The 19,357-nt window shown below is 41.1% G+C and overlaps 2 protein-coding genes across 4 annotated transcripts in view; one reads left to right on the plus strand and one right to left on the minus strand.

Moving 5' to 3' along the window:
• ush2a (Usher syndrome 2A (autosomal recessive, mild)) overlaps nucleotides 1-3,019 on the plus strand; it is a 184,653-nt gene extending 181,634 nt beyond the window's left edge. The window contains exons 92-94 of the mRNA XM_046383631.1: nucleotides 658-723; nucleotides 1,840-2,040; nucleotides 2,356-3,019. Of these exons, the coding sequence (XP_046239587.1) occupies nucleotides 658-723; nucleotides 1,840-2,040; nucleotides 2,356-2,445 (357 nt within the window). The 3' untranslated portion in view covers nucleotides 2,446-3,019. The remainder of the gene's footprint in view (nucleotides 1-657; nucleotides 724-1,839; nucleotides 2,041-2,355) is intronic.
• A 2,638-nt stretch (nucleotides 3,020-5,657) lies between these two features.
• kctd3 (potassium channel tetramerization domain containing 3) lies at nucleotides 5,658-19,357 on the minus strand. Of its 3 annotated transcripts, none has more exons than XM_046383704.1 (19): nucleotides 19,293-19,357; nucleotides 17,744-17,797; nucleotides 16,744-16,789; nucleotides 15,889-15,962; nucleotides 15,729-15,787; nucleotides 14,887-14,967; nucleotides 14,573-14,731; nucleotides 14,335-14,425; nucleotides 13,995-14,185; nucleotides 13,434-13,549; nucleotides 13,136-13,223; nucleotides 12,675-12,791; nucleotides 12,402-12,572; nucleotides 12,074-12,229; nucleotides 11,243-11,339; nucleotides 10,815-11,161; nucleotides 10,422-10,560; nucleotides 10,131-10,253; nucleotides 5,658-9,201 (listed from the first exon to the last, which is right to left on the minus strand). In XM_046383704.1, exons 2-19 carry the CDS (start codon nucleotides 17,770-17,772, stop codon nucleotides 8,619-8,621), a joined length of 2,667 nt encoding a protein of 888 aa, XP_046239660.1. In that variant the 5' UTR covers nucleotides 17,773-17,797; nucleotides 19,293-19,357; the 3' UTR covers nucleotides 5,658-8,618. The 3 variants fall into 3 exon arrangements, with proteins under 3 accessions (XP_046239660.1, XP_046239670.1, XP_046239650.1); XM_046383714.1 differs by lacking the exon at nucleotides 19,293-19,357 and adding an exon at nucleotides 18,201-18,654 and having other exon boundaries at nucleotides 10,815-11,008; XM_046383694.1 differs by lacking the exon at nucleotides 19,293-19,357 and adding an exon at nucleotides 18,201-18,654.

Below are 19,357 nucleotides of genomic sequence, written 5' to 3' on the forward strand. Positions count from 1 at the left end.
AGACTGCATCAAAACTACCAGTTTTCTGCAGTTAGCAAACATTTTAGAAAATCCCGTCTTTTCCAGAGCAGCTGTGTCTTAATGTTTGTTCCACCAGAGGGGGCTGAAACAGCAACCTGTACTGTTTGTTTTAAAAGTGCGGATGGTGAAACCAACCCTTACACATTTGTATATCCTTGTTAAATCTTTCATAGGCAAGGAGTTACATAACAGTGTTGCTTACTCTGATTTGTTTGAGATTTTAATATAAATCATCTGCCCGTTTTGAATAGGCTCATACAGCTGTTACTAATGCTTATGAAAAACATTATGGATATAGGAATGTTTCATCTGCCATTTTTGAGTTTCTTCCAAGTACACATTCACTTGTTACCATTAGCTACCAGTAACTGTCAATCAAACGATATTATCCACTTTCATCCATGGGTTAATTGATGGTTTATTCATTTAGTTTCTTACTTTTTCCATTTTCCTCTACTTGATTTTCAACCGTGTAAAGATTTTTAAATTAGTGTGATTTTCTTTTTCATTCTTTGTCAATCTTTCTTGCTTTTTTTTTATATCTTTGTATATATTTGTTTCCCTTTCTTCCTTCCTTCGTTCCTCCTCTCTCTCTCTCTCTCTCTCTCTCTCTCTCTCTCTCTCTCTCTCTCTCAGAGGTCCTGTCCTGAGTTGTGCTCTAAACATCACTCCAGCTCAGTGCTCCTCCCTGATCGTCCCATAGTAAGAATAATTTCTTTATATATTGTCACACCCCCTAAATGTTTATTTTATTGTCCCCCCTGCAGTTTGACACTGTAGCAGGCTGTGTTGAGATCAGCAACGTTATACTTAAAAGCTACACTGTATACACTGAGGTATGGGATTCTATTCTGTGTGGGTGCCTTTCTACGCATGTCTTTGTTTGTTTTTGTTTGTGTATGCATGCTTTGTATGTGTGACGTAAGAGTAATTATTATACTGCAGTGGTTGGTCTGACAGGGTTTGTAAAGCTAAGACATGTTATACAGTCCGTTTGTCCTTGAATACAATGTTGATGCTGTATACAGTATGTACATTAAAATCAGTTTTTATGCCAGCAGTCATGAAGCCAGAGTTCACACATCTGTCTGCTGTGTTTTTGTTCATTTTTGCTCATTTGTGGAACAAGAAATCAACAACAAAAATGTGTGTAGAAATTGATCCAAGCAGTCGATCCTTGCTGAGCAGTGCCCCCTGTTGATTGTTGATATTATGACATTAACAGATCCGAGAAGTTTCTTCATATTCATTGTTGTCAGTATTGTTTAGATTTCAAACAGATATTTTCCTGTTCAGGGGAAAGAGAATCAATAATCTGTTAACCTCAGTTTTACCTAGATTTAGTTGATATGTGACAGTTTTATCCAGATCACACAAAGCTGCATTTGAGCTCATATTTATTAAATGAAAACCTTTAACTTGTTTTGTTTCTTAGTTGTTTGAAATTATACAGACTATTCACGGACAAAGCTCAGATTAATGGAACTTACCAGTGTTCTTGAATGTCTCATCCCACGCACCATAGACTGTTGTAGCTGTACATACCTTCCACTACTACAGTACTACTTCAGAGTTACCATAGTCATTGCTGTAATTGGGGTCCATTGATTTCAGTGCCGTGTGAAAGTATATGTGTTTTTTTAGATTAATTTTTCCTTATCAAATAAAGTCATTGTTGGTGTTGTAATGCAGTGCAGATTTGAAACTACAGTTCTTCATATGAAAATAAACAGCAGTAATATAAAGGACATATGGTTTGTAATAAATGGGTTGTAAAACTTTCTTACAGTCCTTTAAATCACCATATGAATTTTTCAGGGTCTGACGGACACAAAGATAGTCGGCAGCAGCTCACAATTCAGCCCCATGTCTGTCCTGCGGGTTCCCAGCCAAGCAGACCTCAGCCAGGCCTACTCCCAGCATTCCCTGCACCGCAGCGTCAGTCAGCTGATTGACAGGAAGTCACTGATGATGGAGGAAGGAAGTTGGGACAACCCACTGGGACAAGATTCTGGACTGGTGAGGACAGAAATATGTTAAATGAGTTTGTTAGAATTTCTTTTCCTTAAAGTACTGACAGACCACCATATACTGGTGCATTTACTCTGAGGTCAAGGGGTCATTTATGAGGGTGTGAGCCTTTTTTTGTGGGAAATTGGAGTTCGATGAAAGACCCTGTTTTGGAAGCTAGCTTATTTTACCTGGTCTTTGCAGATTATTGCAAACTCATTGGATGTAACCTTGCTGTCTTTTCTGTTAAGAAACTAAAACACAGTCCCCATATCAAAGCAGAGTCAGAAATACCTCACTGCAATCTCATGTGTTTTCTTGCAGTATGTGGAGGAAGATGAGTTTGTGGATGCCATCAAGGCTTTAAGTTCTGTGAAAAAGGAGCACACCATGTTCACTGACACACATCTTTAAGACAACATCCCTGCATCTAATCAGGTATCATAGTCACGATTCAGAGCAAGACAGGAGAATATTCACATCTGCTATTTGCTGTCTAACTTGTCAGTAAATCATTCTGATAATTTGCAGTGCTTGATTTATGATTTTAGAAGTTTTGAAAAATACCTGCAGCATGTGATGTTTTAATTATGTTCAAAAAAGAAAGTCAACCCCAAAAGACTTAATGTTAAGGGAATAATAATGATTGTTTAACTGCAGCATTCAACTTAAACTACACTATATAGACAAAAGTATTGGAACACCTGACCATCACACCGAATTCTAAGATGGAGATGATACCCTCTTTGCAGTTACAACAGCTTCCATCTTCTGAGAAGGCTTTCCACAAGAGTGTTTCTGTGGAAATTTCTGCCCATTCATGCAGTAGAGCAACAGTGAGGTCAGGCGCTAATGTTGGACCAAACGGCCTGAATCACAATCTCTGTTCCAGTTCATCCCAAAGGTGTTGGATGGGGTTGAGGTCAGGACTATGTGCGGGCCAGTCAAGTTCTTCCACATCAAACTCATCCAGCCATGTCTTTATAGAATTTGCTTTGTGCACTGGGGCTCAGTCATGCTGGAATGGAAAAGGGCCTTCAACAAACTGTTGCCACAAAGTTGGAAGCACAGCATTGTCCAAAATGTCTTGGTATGCTGAAGCATTAAGACTTGCCTTCACTGGCAGTAAGGGGCCGAGTCCAACCCTGAAAAACAGTCCCATAAAGAGTTGTATCTGGATACTTTTGTATATATAGTGTACAAACACGTGTATGACTGAAGGGAATAATCTTAATATTAGTATAGCCAACATACGATGTGATTGTGTAGGTTGTGAGTTAAACAGCTGCAGTATACTGTGTCAGTGTCCAGATTGTGATTTTATTATACCTTACATGTCAAACCCTGCTCAAACTAAGAACCAGAACAGCCCTTAAATGACTCAGTGTTCTGTGTGTATTGTGATTCACTGTCTCTGCTTGCCAACTGTTAATAGTTTAGCAGGTTTGCTTCTCAGTGTTCAGACTGAAACCAGTCGAGAAATCAATTCATGTAAAAAGGTTTCAGCCTTCTGCTTCAACAACTGTGCCTAGTATGCTTACACATTAGCTGTAATGAGACAAATGGCCTTGCCGTTAGATGTATGACAGAAAATGCCAACTTTATTTAAGCGTAAATTGTGGCTGGGATTCACAGATGTGCCGTCTGATTGTCGTGTTGTAACTTGAAAGCTCGATCTGAGATTTTTTTTTTCAGTATCAACTATAGACATACAGTCCTTTTACTTCATTTAAATGTAGAAGGAGCTGGATGTGATGAAATTAACCGTAGTGAAGCCAATTGTGTGGGTTTGATTTCATAGTTTAGCTGACTCTGCAATGTCCCGCTGAAGTGTTGTAGCAAGAGTGAAAGATGATTTCTGTTTGGCTTCCACAGCTTGAGCTTTTCATTTTTAGAAGCAAACTGCACTAGAAACAATATTTCACAGAACAAGATGTTGAATTTCTGTGTAATGTTGATGGTTGTGTATAGAATTGGCCTTCTGTATTGTTATAAAACCTTTATGTTTTTTTACACCAGCAGTATTATTTATGGTTGTTGTACAAAAAGTTTTATTTATAGATGATTTACGGTCAACTTTTGTGTTTTGTTTGAAATTATAAATAATGTCCAGTGGTCAAGATAAAGTTCTTTTCTATGTGTGTTCTTACGTTTTTCCTTAACTTGAAACATATTTCAAAAATTAACACAGTTTATTGTGACTTTCTTTATTGGCTGCAGAGATGCGTGTCCATTTCCAGTTGCTTATGAAGTTATCCAAGAATGACTGCTGATACATTTATCTTTACTATCTATGTACTAGATGTGTGATGTGTGAAAGGCAAAGTTTCGTGATGAGGATCATTTGATCTTGTATATTCTAGCTTAGGGGCGGTGGTGCAGTGGTTAGCACGGATATTCTAGCTTAGCATTTGTAGATTTGTGCAACATTATTTTCCAGTTTTTACAGCAAAACAAAAGGGCAGCATCCTGTGGGAAACAAATGAAGGACAGCAAACAGTTTCAAATTGTTTTACTCCACCTTGAACAGAGATGTGAGTATTTAAAAGCAGGAGCTCAAAATTAAAGACACAAACGTACCAATTCTGTGTTGAATGTGATATCAGTGCACAAGGCAGAGGACAAAAAAAGAACTCTACTAGTGATGCATGAATATTTGTTCTACAGTGAGGTTGATATTTTACCTCAGTTTGAATATTCATTTGAACTGAACAAAACTGAAAATTATTAGCATACACAGTTGAATGATTTGCATGTGTGAAAGTGTGTGTGTTCGTCCGAGTGAGGACCACAGTTGGGGATATACTACGAGAAGCTACAAGGTACTGTATGTGAAGGTGCTCTATCTAAATGTATTCCTTAAACAGACTGGCTGAAGACAAAATGCCATTCCAGACTGAGTTTGTAAAACACAGTCGTGCCATCAGGGCTGTACAGAGCTGCCACACATACACACCCCAGCACAAACACACACAAGGCCGGTATCTCCATCAAAACTATGCAGCAGTCATTTAGTTTTCCTCCTGCGCCCCTTCAGGGAACATCAAGGCAAGTTTGAAATTAACAAACTGGCAGTAACAACCGTGCCCTCGCTCAAGGACACCCAGTCTGACAAGGGCACTTCTAAAACATTCACAGCCACATTCACAGCTATTGTCAGCCATGGAGGGAGGGAGAGGTTGTGAAAAGAGAGCTTGTGGAGTGATTTTAAGGGACAGTATGGCCCTAAGCCACACACACACACACACACACACACACACACACAGGGTTTTATTAAACTCATAAATCACGATGACGACAGACGGCGTCTCGGAGAGGAGACTGTCTGAACGGGAAGGTTAGTGAAATGGATACATTGGAGAGACGCTCACACACATACACACTTCTGTGATGCTCAAACAAAAAAAAACTGCGCACACTTTGGCAGTTTTGCCACACAAACCAAGCGCTTAAAAACTCAGCAGTGACCAGCGATGAGTGTTTCAGCTTGTTTTTCCCTTTTTAGAGGTGAAACTACTACCACCAAACCTAAATCATTAACATTGAGTGTACATGGTTTGTTTGAAGTCATCCCAGACACTTGTGATTTTCACAGATTAAAACATCTCAGATCCCAAACAATTAATCACGTTTGAAGTCATTTTTAATCTGTTGTTGATGACCATTGACTGGAAGAGGCGTTAAAATTCCTGGAACAATGTCATGTTGTTCAATACAATGTGTTAAAACATGCATACCAAATGTATTTAAAACAAAAAAAAATGTAACATATGATACTTTTCAGCTTTGTAATAATACAAATTTGAAGAGTTTTTTGTAAACAGCTGCTCTTCCCTAAGATTAACTATGCCAACATGGAAAAATGACAATATAACTCTTTTGAAAGCTTTTAGTGAACATGACCGTAATGAACACTGTGGCTCTGATGGGTCAACTTCAACGTTATATTTGATCATGGGTCTACTGTACTGTAGGCAACAGTAAAAAACATTACAACATAATGCAGCATTTCAAACATACACAATGTAAAACAGTGATGCACAGGGCAGCTTAAACAAACAGATATGTATTCCTTTTAGCCTGCTAACATCTGGCCATGATACAATGTAAACGTCTATGTAAACTTAGCCAGAGAGGGACAGAGGGATGACAGATAAGGACAGACAAACAGTTATGTGCTGAAATACACTTTAAATGTTATCATTTTTTATATAAAATAAACACTAGCAAGTTACTTTTAATATTAGTCTTAATAGTGCAAGTGCAAATGCAGTTAGGTCCAATAGCATGGTAATGTCAAAATAGGCATTATATTATTACCAACAATATGTAAAGGACAACAGTGTAAGGTACACACACATCGTCACACACATCAATGCATCCATATTATGGATTTTGTTTTGAAAATGTATGTCTACTTTCCATTCAGTTAATTAGCATATGTAAGGTACATCTTTGTACAGGCAGGGACAAATGTGGAAATAATAATATATATAGCAGTGTGTTACTTACTAACTACTACTTACTTAAAAGAGGTTATGTAGCTGCTGGATTTGGCAAATTTCAGGACAGTCTTTTTACTTCTTTTCAACTTTTGTTTATACCATCATCAGTTTTTTCTCTAGTCCCCACAATGGTTATAAAAAAAGTACCAAAGATTTGTACTGTAGATTGTTTCCACAGAGCAAACACTCATGTTTTACCTTTTCATGCCTGAGAGTGAACGAGTTGGTTCACCTCAAACTACAAAGACAAAGCTGCAAATAAAAGTTCCCCAGATTATATACAACTTATAATATATGATGATAATTTAATTTAATTTAATAAGTAATGCCTATTGATTCAAGTGACCGCTCACAAAATCAAATTTGGACTGCTGTGACTCTATCAAGTTGAGTGGACAGGTCGAGTGGACAGGTCCGTCATGTGGCTCCACAATGAGCTCAGTCCTCACGAGCCTTTGGTCAGAATCCTTTTCAGTGAAAACAAACAGGCTGATAACCGTCAAACAAACTAAATAAGGCACTGCAACAGTCATCATCACCAAAGCAAGACACATTAGAATCTCTTCCAGAGGGAGTAAAGTGATGTAGTGTAGGTCCTTTTGAGTACTGAGTTGAGTGTAGTTATATTGTGATACTGTAAAAAAATAAAATATAAATAAAGATCTTGCACAGGCACCGCTGTTTTTTCTGTCTGAATGTGTGATAAAACATTTAGAAAATGAGTTCTCTATGTTCAGGCATGAAGAAAAAGGTCCTTTACTGTGTATACCACTAAGCATTAAAAACAGACTCCTGTTCAAAGAGAGCATACGTTGATCTGACATCACTTTAGTGTGAATTAGATATTTCTGTCAGATCAGTCTCCAAATAACCTTCCCTCAAACAGTAAGGTTCCAGCTGTGGGACACGATTTGCTGTCAAATTTACATTAACAGCCATTTCATGAAAATGTGTCAAATTGGATTCGACCATTTCACAGCAGACATTTGACATGGGTGTCATCCATAATGACTGCATTCCATTTAGGTGAGCTAGTTTGTCTTGGTGTTGTGCACACTGGCTCATTGGGACACTTGATGGAACTGAGCCATCACTAGTGAAAGTTGTTTTACTTGTGTGTTTTTCTCGCTATGACAAGTCAAAATGTTTATTTAGATGCAAGGAGGCTTTTATGCTGCTATAACACATATTGCCATTTGGCAATGCCGAAGTCTTGTTAGCTGTGTTAGTTTGTTCTGTAACTCCACTGTTGCATAGTTGTCACTGAGCTGTCAAACAACAAACCCACGAGGGTTTTACTGTGTGCTCTATGTTCTGCTCCCAGAATACAGAACTGTATGAACCGAATGTCATTGAATTAATGATTCCATTTACACATCAGAGCCCAATCAGTGCTTCAACCACTGCCCTTGATAATACCTTGCCAAACATACGATGGCCTGTTTCTGTAGTTCCTGTATGTTCTTCAAGTTGTAGGGTGAGTGACACCAACACAGGGAGAGAAACTGTGCAGCCATACTGCTATCACCTAGACCTCATCACCTTCATCATCTGTTATAACAACCTGAAGCAAACACCAGAAGCAAACCAAAATGATGGGAGCTCCAGTTGTACCCAGCAGTGTGACAGAACTTCAAATCCTTAAAAGGTCATTAACAAAATGAATTACTGGTTGAGATGAAAAGCTGTTAGCACTGGGATGCAGTGACTGCTGCTTCCTGTTACATTTTGCCGTCAAAAGTATGACACCAATGTTTGAATTAAGAAAAAAACTTTAAATAAAAGCAGAGAGCAAACTGACACACAAATTCATTAAAACACAGTAGCATCTTGTGTGGAGTCCCAGAAGTAGAAGAAGAAGGTCCTTTCATCCAGTTACATGATAAAAAAAAAGAAAAAAAGATATTAGGGTGGGGTGGAAAGTGGAGTAGAAGCAAGTAAGGTGTTTTCCTGCAGCTAAGCCCCATTCCTCCTCTGCTGTGATATCCAAGCCTTATCTCCCACATGCACCTGCAGGAAGCCTCCACAAGATAACTCCTCTGATTGGGATCCAAAGAAAAGTCTGGTGGGCACACTGTGCTGTCACAGGCTGCTGTCCTGATTGGACAGTTCAGGAGCAAGTTTCCTGTGTCGCGGTGAAGTGGACGAAGCTAGTTTGGTTGGGGAGGGGGAGGCATTGGACGATGAGTCGCTGCCACCGCCTTCAGATCCAGAGGGGAGAGAGGAGAGGTGGGGGACTGGGGGAGCCTTCTTCCTCCCCAGAAAGCCTCCTTCTAGTACTCCCCTTTTCCTCACACCTCCCTCTGCCTTCACCCCGTCTCCCACTGATCCCACACCGTCTCCCTCCTCTGGCTGTGGGTACACCTTTCGTCTAACATCCCCTCCAGGAATCGGGCTGTCAGGAGGTTGTCGTGGAGAATCTTGACTGCCTTCTGCCTTCACCCCAAAAACACCTGAACCTGTCATAGCTCCGATATTTGTGGCAGAGCTGGAACTGGCTGTTCGGCAGGCCCAGAACTCCATTGCTGTTGCTCTCCTCTCACTGTCCTCAGCCCCAAAGTCACAGAGCGAACGACGGGCATCAGGGCCCTGGCTGTGGCCCTGTGTGGACGTCTGACCTGCACTGTCCAGGACACCTCGACTCAGGCTGAAGTTCTGGAAGTCTCTACAGAGAGACAGATGGATGGAGTCAGTTATAGGTGGACAGATAAATAAACAAAATGCAGACAAGGACAACTCAACATTTTCAAAGCCCGCATTCAAGAGTATAATTAGGTTATTATCAGACCAGCATGCTGAAAGACAAAACTAGGCACAAATGGTGCTAATTGCTGGGCCTGGAGAGACTCAATGCTACATACACCGATCAGCCACCACATTAATACTACCAGCTTAATATTTTGTTCTTGTGCTGCCAGAACAGCTCTGACCTGTAAGGGGAAGGGACTCAGGGCCTCTGGGGATACTATGTGGTTGCTGGCATTGGAACATTGGATTCTTTGGGTCCTGTGCACCCAGATGGGATCTTAAATGTACATTAAGATCACACCACACCCAATCTTATTAGAGCTCAAAGTTTCCCAGCAGAACACTTCACCTGTCGGTGGTGTTAATGTTGTGGCTGATTGGTGTATATTCCATGTCTCCCTTCTCTGTCCAAGCTAAATTCTACTAATTAGGTGTGGGTAGAGCACAGAAAGATCAAAACGTTCTGGGTTAATTCAGGACAAGAGCACCACAATGGTCAAGTCATCCAAAATAATCCTTACTTTCATCTAACCTTTTAGTTTCATTTGTTTCAAGATTTGAGATATGCCTCAAGGATTTCTGCCACAACTTCAATACAGTGGAAGTGAATGGATTTTCATTTGTGGGGCTCTTGACATTAAAATTGTATAGAAAGAGACACATTTTATCAGTGGGTTTCAAGAAGTTCTAAAGCAAAAAGCTGAAAATGAACATCTTAAAACCTAGGCAAATAAGACCTAAACAATCGCATGGCCTGATACCATCAGGAGTTAGTGAGGTATTTTTTGTAAAATGGGTGAATGGACCCTGTAATGTATCTGCACAATGAGACAAATATTATTTCACCGGTAGCTGTGGAAGGACTCTGTTCGTCGAGCGCGGGCCAGCAGGGGGCTCTCTCTGTAGGGTCGCACAGCTCCATAAGTAGCCTGGCTCTCAGGAATGGGCTCTGGGGCCTGTAAGTGCAGACTGAAAAACATGACAGCAAATGAGACAGGTAAGAGCTTCAGTTACAATGTTAATGGTTGTGATTACTGTATTGAGACAGACCATTCCTTATTTTAATGTACATTTAATGAGAGTTTGCATGTGTGTCCATCTATCTGCTGTGGTGTGTGAGTGACTTTTCATTCTAACCTCGAGCAGGACTCTCTGAGGCGTGTGTGGTGCAGCACAGAGGGGGCGGGGCTTATATTTGGTGTAGCGCAGCGGGAGGTGCTCAGGTCGCACTGGTCCAGGAGTTGCAGCAGCTCCTCCTCTGTAGGTCCTCCTACATCTATCAAACATGAGAGCAGCTTCAGGACACACACATGCAGTATTTCATCAAAAGAAAGCAGTACTTTTAATCCCAGAAATAGATAATGTATAGCCATAAATAGAGGATGTATATTTTTGTCTGTGAGTAAATGCTGACATTCATTCTTACATTACATTTGTTCTTTGTCTCTTCTCCCATGAACAATGTTGTCTGCCACACTTCTGCCTCTCAGCCTCCCCTCCTTTTCCCCATATGTTCCCCTACGTCCTCACCCTCTCTCTTCCTTTCCTCTCCTTTGTTAGCGGTGTCCATCGCCGTAGTCAGGTCCCACATTTGGATGCTGCCGTTGCCATGACCAGTGAACAGATAGCGCCGAGGTCGCGACCCCATTCGACTCGAACCCTCACACTCCCGTACCATGAAGCAAGAGATGGTGGTCCCGTCTACCGACTGCACTTCACATATCCTGACAAATGCACTCGTTATCATGTAGCACCCAAACACAAAAATCCAAAGCCCAGTAACAAATGTCAGACAGAAGTACCAAAAGCTTACAGATAAGCTGAATATCGTTGGGAAAGAAAGTAATTCATCAGATGAAGCACACTGCATCCTCCGACTTCATGACAAAAAAAGACAAGGTTTGATAAAGATCAGAGGAACAAATGTGAAAGAAAAAGACAGATGGAGAATATTCTACCTCTTTCCAGTAGATGAGAGCCTCACAAACAGTTTGTTGGTAATGGGGATCACCTTCTGTATGAAAACCTGTTGATCGTCTCTCTCTCCAAATGGACCTGAGAGCAGAAACCACAAATTCAAAACATATAGTGCAACACGGGCGGCACGGTGGTGCAGTGGTTAGCACTGTCGCGGGCGGCACGGTGGTGCAGTGGTTAGCACTGTCGCCTCATAGCAAGAGGGTCCCAGGTTCGAATCCCGGTCTGGGCCCTTCTATGTGGAGTTTGCATGTTCTCCCTGTGCCTGCGTGGGTTTTCTCCGGGTTCTCCGGCTTCCTCCCACAATACCAAAAACATGCACATTAGGTTAATTGGCTACTCTAAATTGCCCCTAGGTGTGAGTGTGAGAGTGTGTGGTTGTTTGTCTTTGTGTGTTGGCCCTGCGATTGACTGGCGACCAGTCCAGGGTGTACCCCGCCTCTCGCCCGTAGTCAGCTGGGATAGGCTCCAGCCCCCCCCCCCCCCCGCGACCCTGACGGATAAGCGGTATAGAAAATGGATGGATGGATGGATAGTGCAACACAAAACGAGGACGCTTGGACGACATTTGGAAAAAATTACCGGTGCTCAGTTTGTCACACAGTGATGTGTCCATTTTTGTGTGTCTTTACACGTTACAATCAGACTTGTGGCAGTGTCATTCATGTGGCCATTGCTTAACCTGTCTCAAGGCTTTTCTTGTAACACACAAATTTATATCTGTACGACATACCATCTACTGACTTAGAAAGGCATTCATCCTTCCCCCAGTCATTTCTTGTGATCTTCCTCTTCTTATCACTCTGTCTCACCTATATCATTCCCAGAGCAGTAACTCCCATGGCTCTCTGTCTCTTCCAGGGACAGTATTTTGAAGGAGGCCAGTGGGGTGGAGCCTGGCTGGGTCGAGATCATCCCCCTGAAACGGGTCACCGTCCAGGTCCGAACGTGGTTGTTGTCTGCGCACACTGACACACAGAAAAACAATCAGTCATGCATGACTTCAGTCAGACCTGAAGCAGAGAATACAATGAAGAAGAGAAGTTTAGACCACATGTCAGCAATCTCCACTTGTAGTATATACTTCTCTATTAACCACTCCAGTTGCCTCTATCAGCATACAGACTTGACCTTCCTCACCTGATACCAAATGTTTCTCAGACAGCATAATCTTTGTCACCGGGCTCCTGTGCACAGTGAATGTCTGAAAGAGTTGTGGACCTGATCCCACTGTCTCCGGGTGTTGCACGATCACTCTCACTGCACCGCTGCTGGTCCCGTAGGCTATCTCTATCCAGTTCCCACTTACACCTGAAAGCAGAGAGAGGACAAAGCCGTTTAATGTCAGATCAGTGGCTGTGAGTTACATTACATACAGCATCTGAGGGTAAAAAAAAAAATAAGTCCACTAACTGGTTTTAGGTGTGAGGTAGACAGACAGTGCAGTGATGGCATCATTTGAAGGGTCATGATAAAGCTCTGTCACGAGAAGATCGTTATCCTTCATCCTCAGTGGAAACTTCTGCATATCTGAAAAAAAGAAGACAAAATTTTAATGTGCTGAGTTTGACAGGTTTGATTTTAATGAAATCGAGATCCAGTATCAAATCCTCTGACTGTCTCAGAATCCTTCAGAAAAAAATTACAGACTCATCAAGGTGCTTTTAACACTATTATATGAGACATAATCATGCAAAGTCATCATAAAAATCCCTTCAGACATATGAAAGGGCAGTCATTTGTCTATGCTGAGCTAGATCCTGTTCTTGTAATGGGTACTTCCATTCAACGTCACTAACATCCAGTAAGCTGAGTGACCGAGAGAAGACAGATAGTGTATGAGCGTTTATGTGTTTGTGTTCAAATGTAGTCACCTATGTAGTAGATAGAGCCGTTGTTGCAGCCCAGTAGTAGGAAGGATCCTGCTGTGTCACAACTGGTAATAGGAACCACATCTTGAACCTACACAGAAAAGAGAATAATCACAGCCAGTACAGTATTATTCCATGTAGTCACCGTGTTTTAGTTGAAAGCACACACACTGTGCATTCAATGAATGGTGAAATATGGGCACACAGTATACAAACATCTAGTGAAATCTGATTGAATACAAATTCACTGGCACTCCACAGCCTTAGTGTAATGTTCACTCACACACTCATGCCTTCCTACCTGCCAGTGCTGTGTGACGGCATTCCACACGCCAACCTTCCCTGTATGGCTTGTAGCCACCAGCTGGTTCCCAATGAAGAAGAGATCATCCACAGGCACACCGAGACTGAATACACCTGGGGCGGTGGGGAGAGGTCGCAGTTTAAACTGGGGCTAACTGGGTGGAGACTGAAGGCTGAGTCAGAGGTCACAAATTAGCAAAGTGAATGGTATACAAATAAAAAAAAAAACATTTCAACACACAAGTTTCCTTTCTATCTCACTGTCCGTCCTGTCTGCATACACACTTCCAAGAGCATACTAGAACTGATTTGATTGTGCCTTTGGGTGGAGATTGACCAATGTGTTTTTTTCAGAGCTACATTTATTTTATAACTTAGCTACTAGTTTGCAGATTCAGATTTTTTAGTGTTGATAGGCTGTTACTTGTGACCATGCTGAATATTGGTCCTATACTTATATTTGATCAATACCAGGTCAAACGTCAAAAATCAGCACTTTTCAAAGCCCAGTAGAGTCGGTAGGATTGGAGATACAAGTATATGGGAACTCTCTATGTACCTATCTCATTGCCACTGCCGCCATCTTGGATGCTCCAGAGGATGATACTGCTTCCAGAGGCAGCGGCCACCATCTTGTCCTTGTCTCCATGTGGGCCGCCCACCACCTTGGCATTAAGGGCAATGCGTTCAATGGTCCAGTCAAGGTAGGGGGAGGAAAACACCTGCTGCCATCCAGAAGATTCCTTTATCCTGTAGCAAGAGTACACTTCAGTCATTTGACAAAAATGCTTGTGTACTAGTACAAATACAGGAGCAGTTGGTGAGAAAGGTGAGACCCAACAGACAAGGACTCCATCTTCATAAATAATTTCAAACAAAGCATGGTGTGGCCATATTACCTGTAGCAGATGACAAAGTGTGCATAAGCTGCTACAATCCAGTTGTGGTGTCCTGCTATGATCAGCACCTTCCTGGGGTCAACCACAGAAGCTGCATGCACACACACACAAACAGAAAATACCCGTAAACACACTGCTTCCACAGCCCCATAATCTGACTGAATTTCCATTTTGTTTTCTCTTTTCCTTATCTGTCTAAATCACTGAATTGAAATTTTATGAGGCCCAGGTTACTTACCTAGTTTGTGTGTGTCATCTGTCCCAGGAGGTCCAGAGAGGGAAGGGTGAGGAGGGGGACCCACACGGGTGAAGCTCTCTGCTCCACTTGGACCAGGCCTTGAATCAGAGGAGGAGCCAGAGGCTGCTGAGGTGGGGCTCGACTTGTGGGCAGGAATAGCTGTCAAGGAAAGATAGGCTCAGATTAATCACTACAAATTTCTGCAGATTTCTATTTTTATAAAAAAAAATATAGAACATCTCTTTTTGGAACATCAGTTGAATTTTGTTTAAAGTTGAGAAACTAAGCTGTACTGTTTAGTTTCATATGACTACCTGGGGGCGGCAGGTAACCATGGAAGAGAACACTCCCACACGATGAGCGGTCCAGTTCCTCACACAGCAGCAGGCGCCGTACTGCACACATGCACATACACAAACATGAATACAGCAGTGGGCCAATGATCACCAGAGTAACATCACAGATATTTTTTCAAGACTAAGTGACTTATTTAATTGCTGTAAAACATGAAAAGTTTTATTAGGAGTTTTTAGGAACATGTAATGAATGTTTACCAATGCTGATACACAATAACTTATAATTTTGTCACAGATGAATATTATATCATCCTTTTGTTCTATGGTGTTTCTTCATTATGTCTTTTATTTATTCAGTTAGGTATTGAGAAATTACACATGACTAATTAGATCCTGTTTTAAAGTTAGGGCAATCCACTGTCATTTTAATTGTATCTAATTACTTTGCATTGTATCAAATGTCAGTCAGGTAACTTTCCCATTCAAATACACAGACAATGCGGGGAAGTTGCAAACACTGAAACAGGAAGTAAAACAGCATTACAGACAATGGAACTAATAGTGGTTAGGTTCTGACTTTGGTCAAGTTGTATTTGAAGCCAAAACAACACTTGACATGACAGAACAACAGCAGCTGTTCAAACTGTATCCCCTAAAAACCCACATGCTGCAAAGTTATTCAATACTTATTAACACTGAAGACATGTGGTGACTGCTGAAATATGTATGAACTACAGGACAAATCTGATTAAAAAGCAGGTGCATTAGGGTGGTTCCATAACGTCTATAGGTGTCAGTATTTATGTTAAGAACAAGGCTGCTACTTTCATTTCCTCCAAAAACTCTGTAGGGCAACACACCTAAAGGGGTTATGCCGTAAAACTCTGCTTCATGTCGCAGGATGCTGATGTTGACACCCCTACAGAGGAAAAGGCAGCAGAGGTATTGTGATTACAGCATAACATAATGTCTTCCCAAAACATTGAGACATATTTTCTGAATGGTGTCATGACTCCTTACCGCAGGTCCAGCTCTTTGGTTCGGAGGAAATTCAAAATTGGTGCAAAAGCTGTAGGGTCCCTGTCAATAAATATCTGCCATAGAGGGACAATATCATGATGCAAATGCCGGGATTAATCAACCCATAAAAATAATTGATTCAAGTGGTACAAAGATAAGTACATCAATACAACACACACTCATTTATGAAAAAACAAAATTCCTAAGCTCTAAGCACACATTATTCACCTGGAAAATACTGGCCTTTAAAATGCCGCACTCTAATTACCAGTTGGTTTCACTTACAACTTGCCTGTTCAAACTCAAATGGAAAAACACTCCAATCACGCCAGAACATAAAAGAGACCTGAGATGACCTCTGCTGTGTTGTGGAAAATATGGAGCAGCAGGGAGAATGAAGAGGAAGAATGAGAGTAAGACGAAGAGGAGGAGGAGGGAGGGGAAGAGGAAGTGGAAGGCAAGCCAATATTTCTAACAAAATCTGTGCAAATTTGGTTGACTGTGTGTTCAATCATGGCCTAACAATTAGCGAATATTATCTGTCTCGTGACATTGCAATATATTTGATGTATTCTTTTTTTGCAGTCAGTTCAGTCAGCTGAGTATTTGCTGTTTTACTTTTTATATTTGTATACAGCTTTCATTATTACAATAAAAAGTAAGACATAAAAAGACAGCCAAAACATATATAAAACCCTATTTCCAGTGTAGTAGTTGCAATGTTTGGGGCCTGGGTCATATTTCATTAAGTTGCAGCACAAATGTCATGAGATGGAAGCTTTCAGAGAGTTTCCAGATGTGGCCTGCAAATTCTGTTGTTGTTTTTGATAAAGACACAACAAAGTCTATACTCACAGCTCCAGTTTCATCCCGAAGAGTGGATATCCTCCCACTCAGCAAACTGGAAAACGCACACATGCACACACAGTGCTCAAGTTAGCCCAAGCACTTCTCCATTTCCACTTACCAGCAGTACACAAATTATTCACACAGAAGCAAATACTCTCACCTCTTGACTCTGAACTACAGATTAGTGAAACATCAGCACGTACTGCAATATATTTTTATGAAGAATGTTTTTTTTATATATTGCTAGCACACTGCAGACAGTTGGGAGCCGAGAGACTGACAGGCAGGCAGACAGGTGCACTGACAGGCATTAGCATTACTTGGTCAGCTGTTGTCAAAATGTGACAACTCTGTCCAGTGTTTGAGTTTGTCATGGCTGTGGTATTTGCCCACCCCAGTTGGCTGTTTCAGTTTAATACAGGGTTCCCCTCTAGAGCAGGAATCACACATAAATAACTTACTATAACTGGTGAAAATATGATTCTGGTGAGTCAAGACAAAAAAAATCAGCAATTTTCTACCTTCTTCCAATCATACAGACATTTTCTATCACCAGAATGGTCAAAGTATGAAACAAGACAGACGTGATCATCCCTACTTAATATTAATTAGGTAAAATTGTCTTTTACCATGTTTCAACTGCCCCATAGAAAGCTCACTGAGTTCCTGACCTGTTTTCAGCAGAAATCAATCCTACATGCTGTAGCAACAGTACTGGTATATTTTAATTAGCTAGTCTCAGGAGGGCGTCTTGAGAAATTAAATTTACTCCAATTGACTCCCATGTTAGTCTGGTTAAAGAGCTCCTGCTTTGAAATAAGAAATAAGTATGTGTTATAACACTGTGGTAACATGGACCAAATGTTCCTTATAATATATACTCTAAACACTTCATTTCAGCGTTCAATTTAATTGTCATTATACAATGTAAGAGTGTGTAATGATTAGTTTCACAGCCTGAGGAAAGATGATGCTTGGGGGGATGATGCTATCAACAACAACCAACCTTGAGAAGAAAGAGTCCGGGATCCACATCAGAGTCTGTCTGGAAGTGCTGAACCTGCAATGCAAAGACATTTATTTACAGCTTTGTTTGAAAGTTGGGGTCAGTGCACTTACGAGCATTGACTTAGAGACATGCCATTCATCGAAGCGACTTGCTGAAGAATTTAATCATTAGCATATATGCAGTGTGTTCAATTTAAATAACCAAGAAATCCCAGTGCGCGCGCGTGTCTGTGTGTGTGTGTGAGAGAGAGAGAGAGAGAGAAAGAGAGAGAGAGAGAGAGGAAAAACTGAATGAAAAAAGGAGTAATGAGAGGTCGAGTGGTCTATCTACTTCAGCTAGTTACATCCATGGCCGCTTTGGCAATGTAGACAGCATCATACACGTACGTAGCCACAGCACAAATTTCCCAAATGATGACCATGATCTGTCGAGTTGTCCTGTTGACGAAGCTTACCTCGTCCCACCGACATTTAACTGGATGATATCACCCATCCCAGGCGTTAAATTGTTACCATTCGTAGCCATGATGACCGGACTGATAAGATGTTTTACGGAAAAGTCACTGTTCCGTTACAGTCCTTGCTGTCACGAAAGCTAGCTTGCTAACGTTCCTCTCCCCAGCTCAGCCGAAGTCCCGACTCCCCAGTCTCACAAGCTCTCCCTCGTCCCACCGTCCATAAAATATCCGCTATATGCGACCTATGCGGGCGGCTTTGGTGTCATTACGGTTCCGCATAGTGGGCGAAGAGAGATAGGGATCTTTTTTTTTCATCCAGAAGACAGGAATCCCGTTATTTTCCAGTTGGCTTGTTTGCATCACTGTCTTGCATGTAACTAAATCGTGGAAAACATCTTGCGCAGAATATTAGCAACGTGAAACAGCTGTACAAATCGTCTGCAAGCGAGACGAGATTGTTCACCTCCAACACCTTCCGTTTTTGCTTGAATCTGTACATTTCTCTTTTATAAAAATGGTTTAATATAGCCAAATAGCATATAGTTTATGGGCTTAATGAGTTGTTCATTTTTTATGTCATACATAGACGAATCTTTAAAGACCAATCTTTATCTTTTTAGGCCCTTTAGCGAACGGCTCCCTCTTGGATGTGAACTATCTTGAGTGTTCGTCTGCTCACCATCAGAACACAATTTGCGTGCGCTTGATTTCAGAATATGAAAATTGAGATGACAAATATGCTTTAAAAGGGAGAAGAAATCTATTCCTTTTGCTCGTGAGGTTTATAATATGCAGATAACGACATAATATACGTCGACTACAATTAGGTTTTTTTCAGTGTTCATTTTGTATAAATTACTTAATAAAAGTGCCTGAAGAAGCGACAAATCTTCACTGCACATTATGTTATGGGGTTTTAACAGTGTTGTGCTGGAGTTAAAACAGGCACACACTACTTTGCGGAGGCGTTTAACTGACTCCACAGATGGTACTACAAAGATAAAATATAATTAAATAAAAAGTTATATCTTACTATTACAGTGCATTTTTAACGTTACATCAAATGTAATATTTGCCACTCAAACCCACCTGTTGTACTTGTGTTGACGGTCTATTAGTGCATCCTATACAACTGCGTTTTCTGCACGCAAACA

This window comes from Scatophagus argus, chromosome 1 (genome assembly GCF_020382885.2).
Source record: "Scatophagus argus isolate fScaArg1 chromosome 1, fScaArg1.pri, whole genome shotgun sequence".
Lineage (NCBI taxonomy): Eukaryota > Metazoa > Chordata > Actinopteri > Scatophagidae > Scatophagus > Scatophagus argus.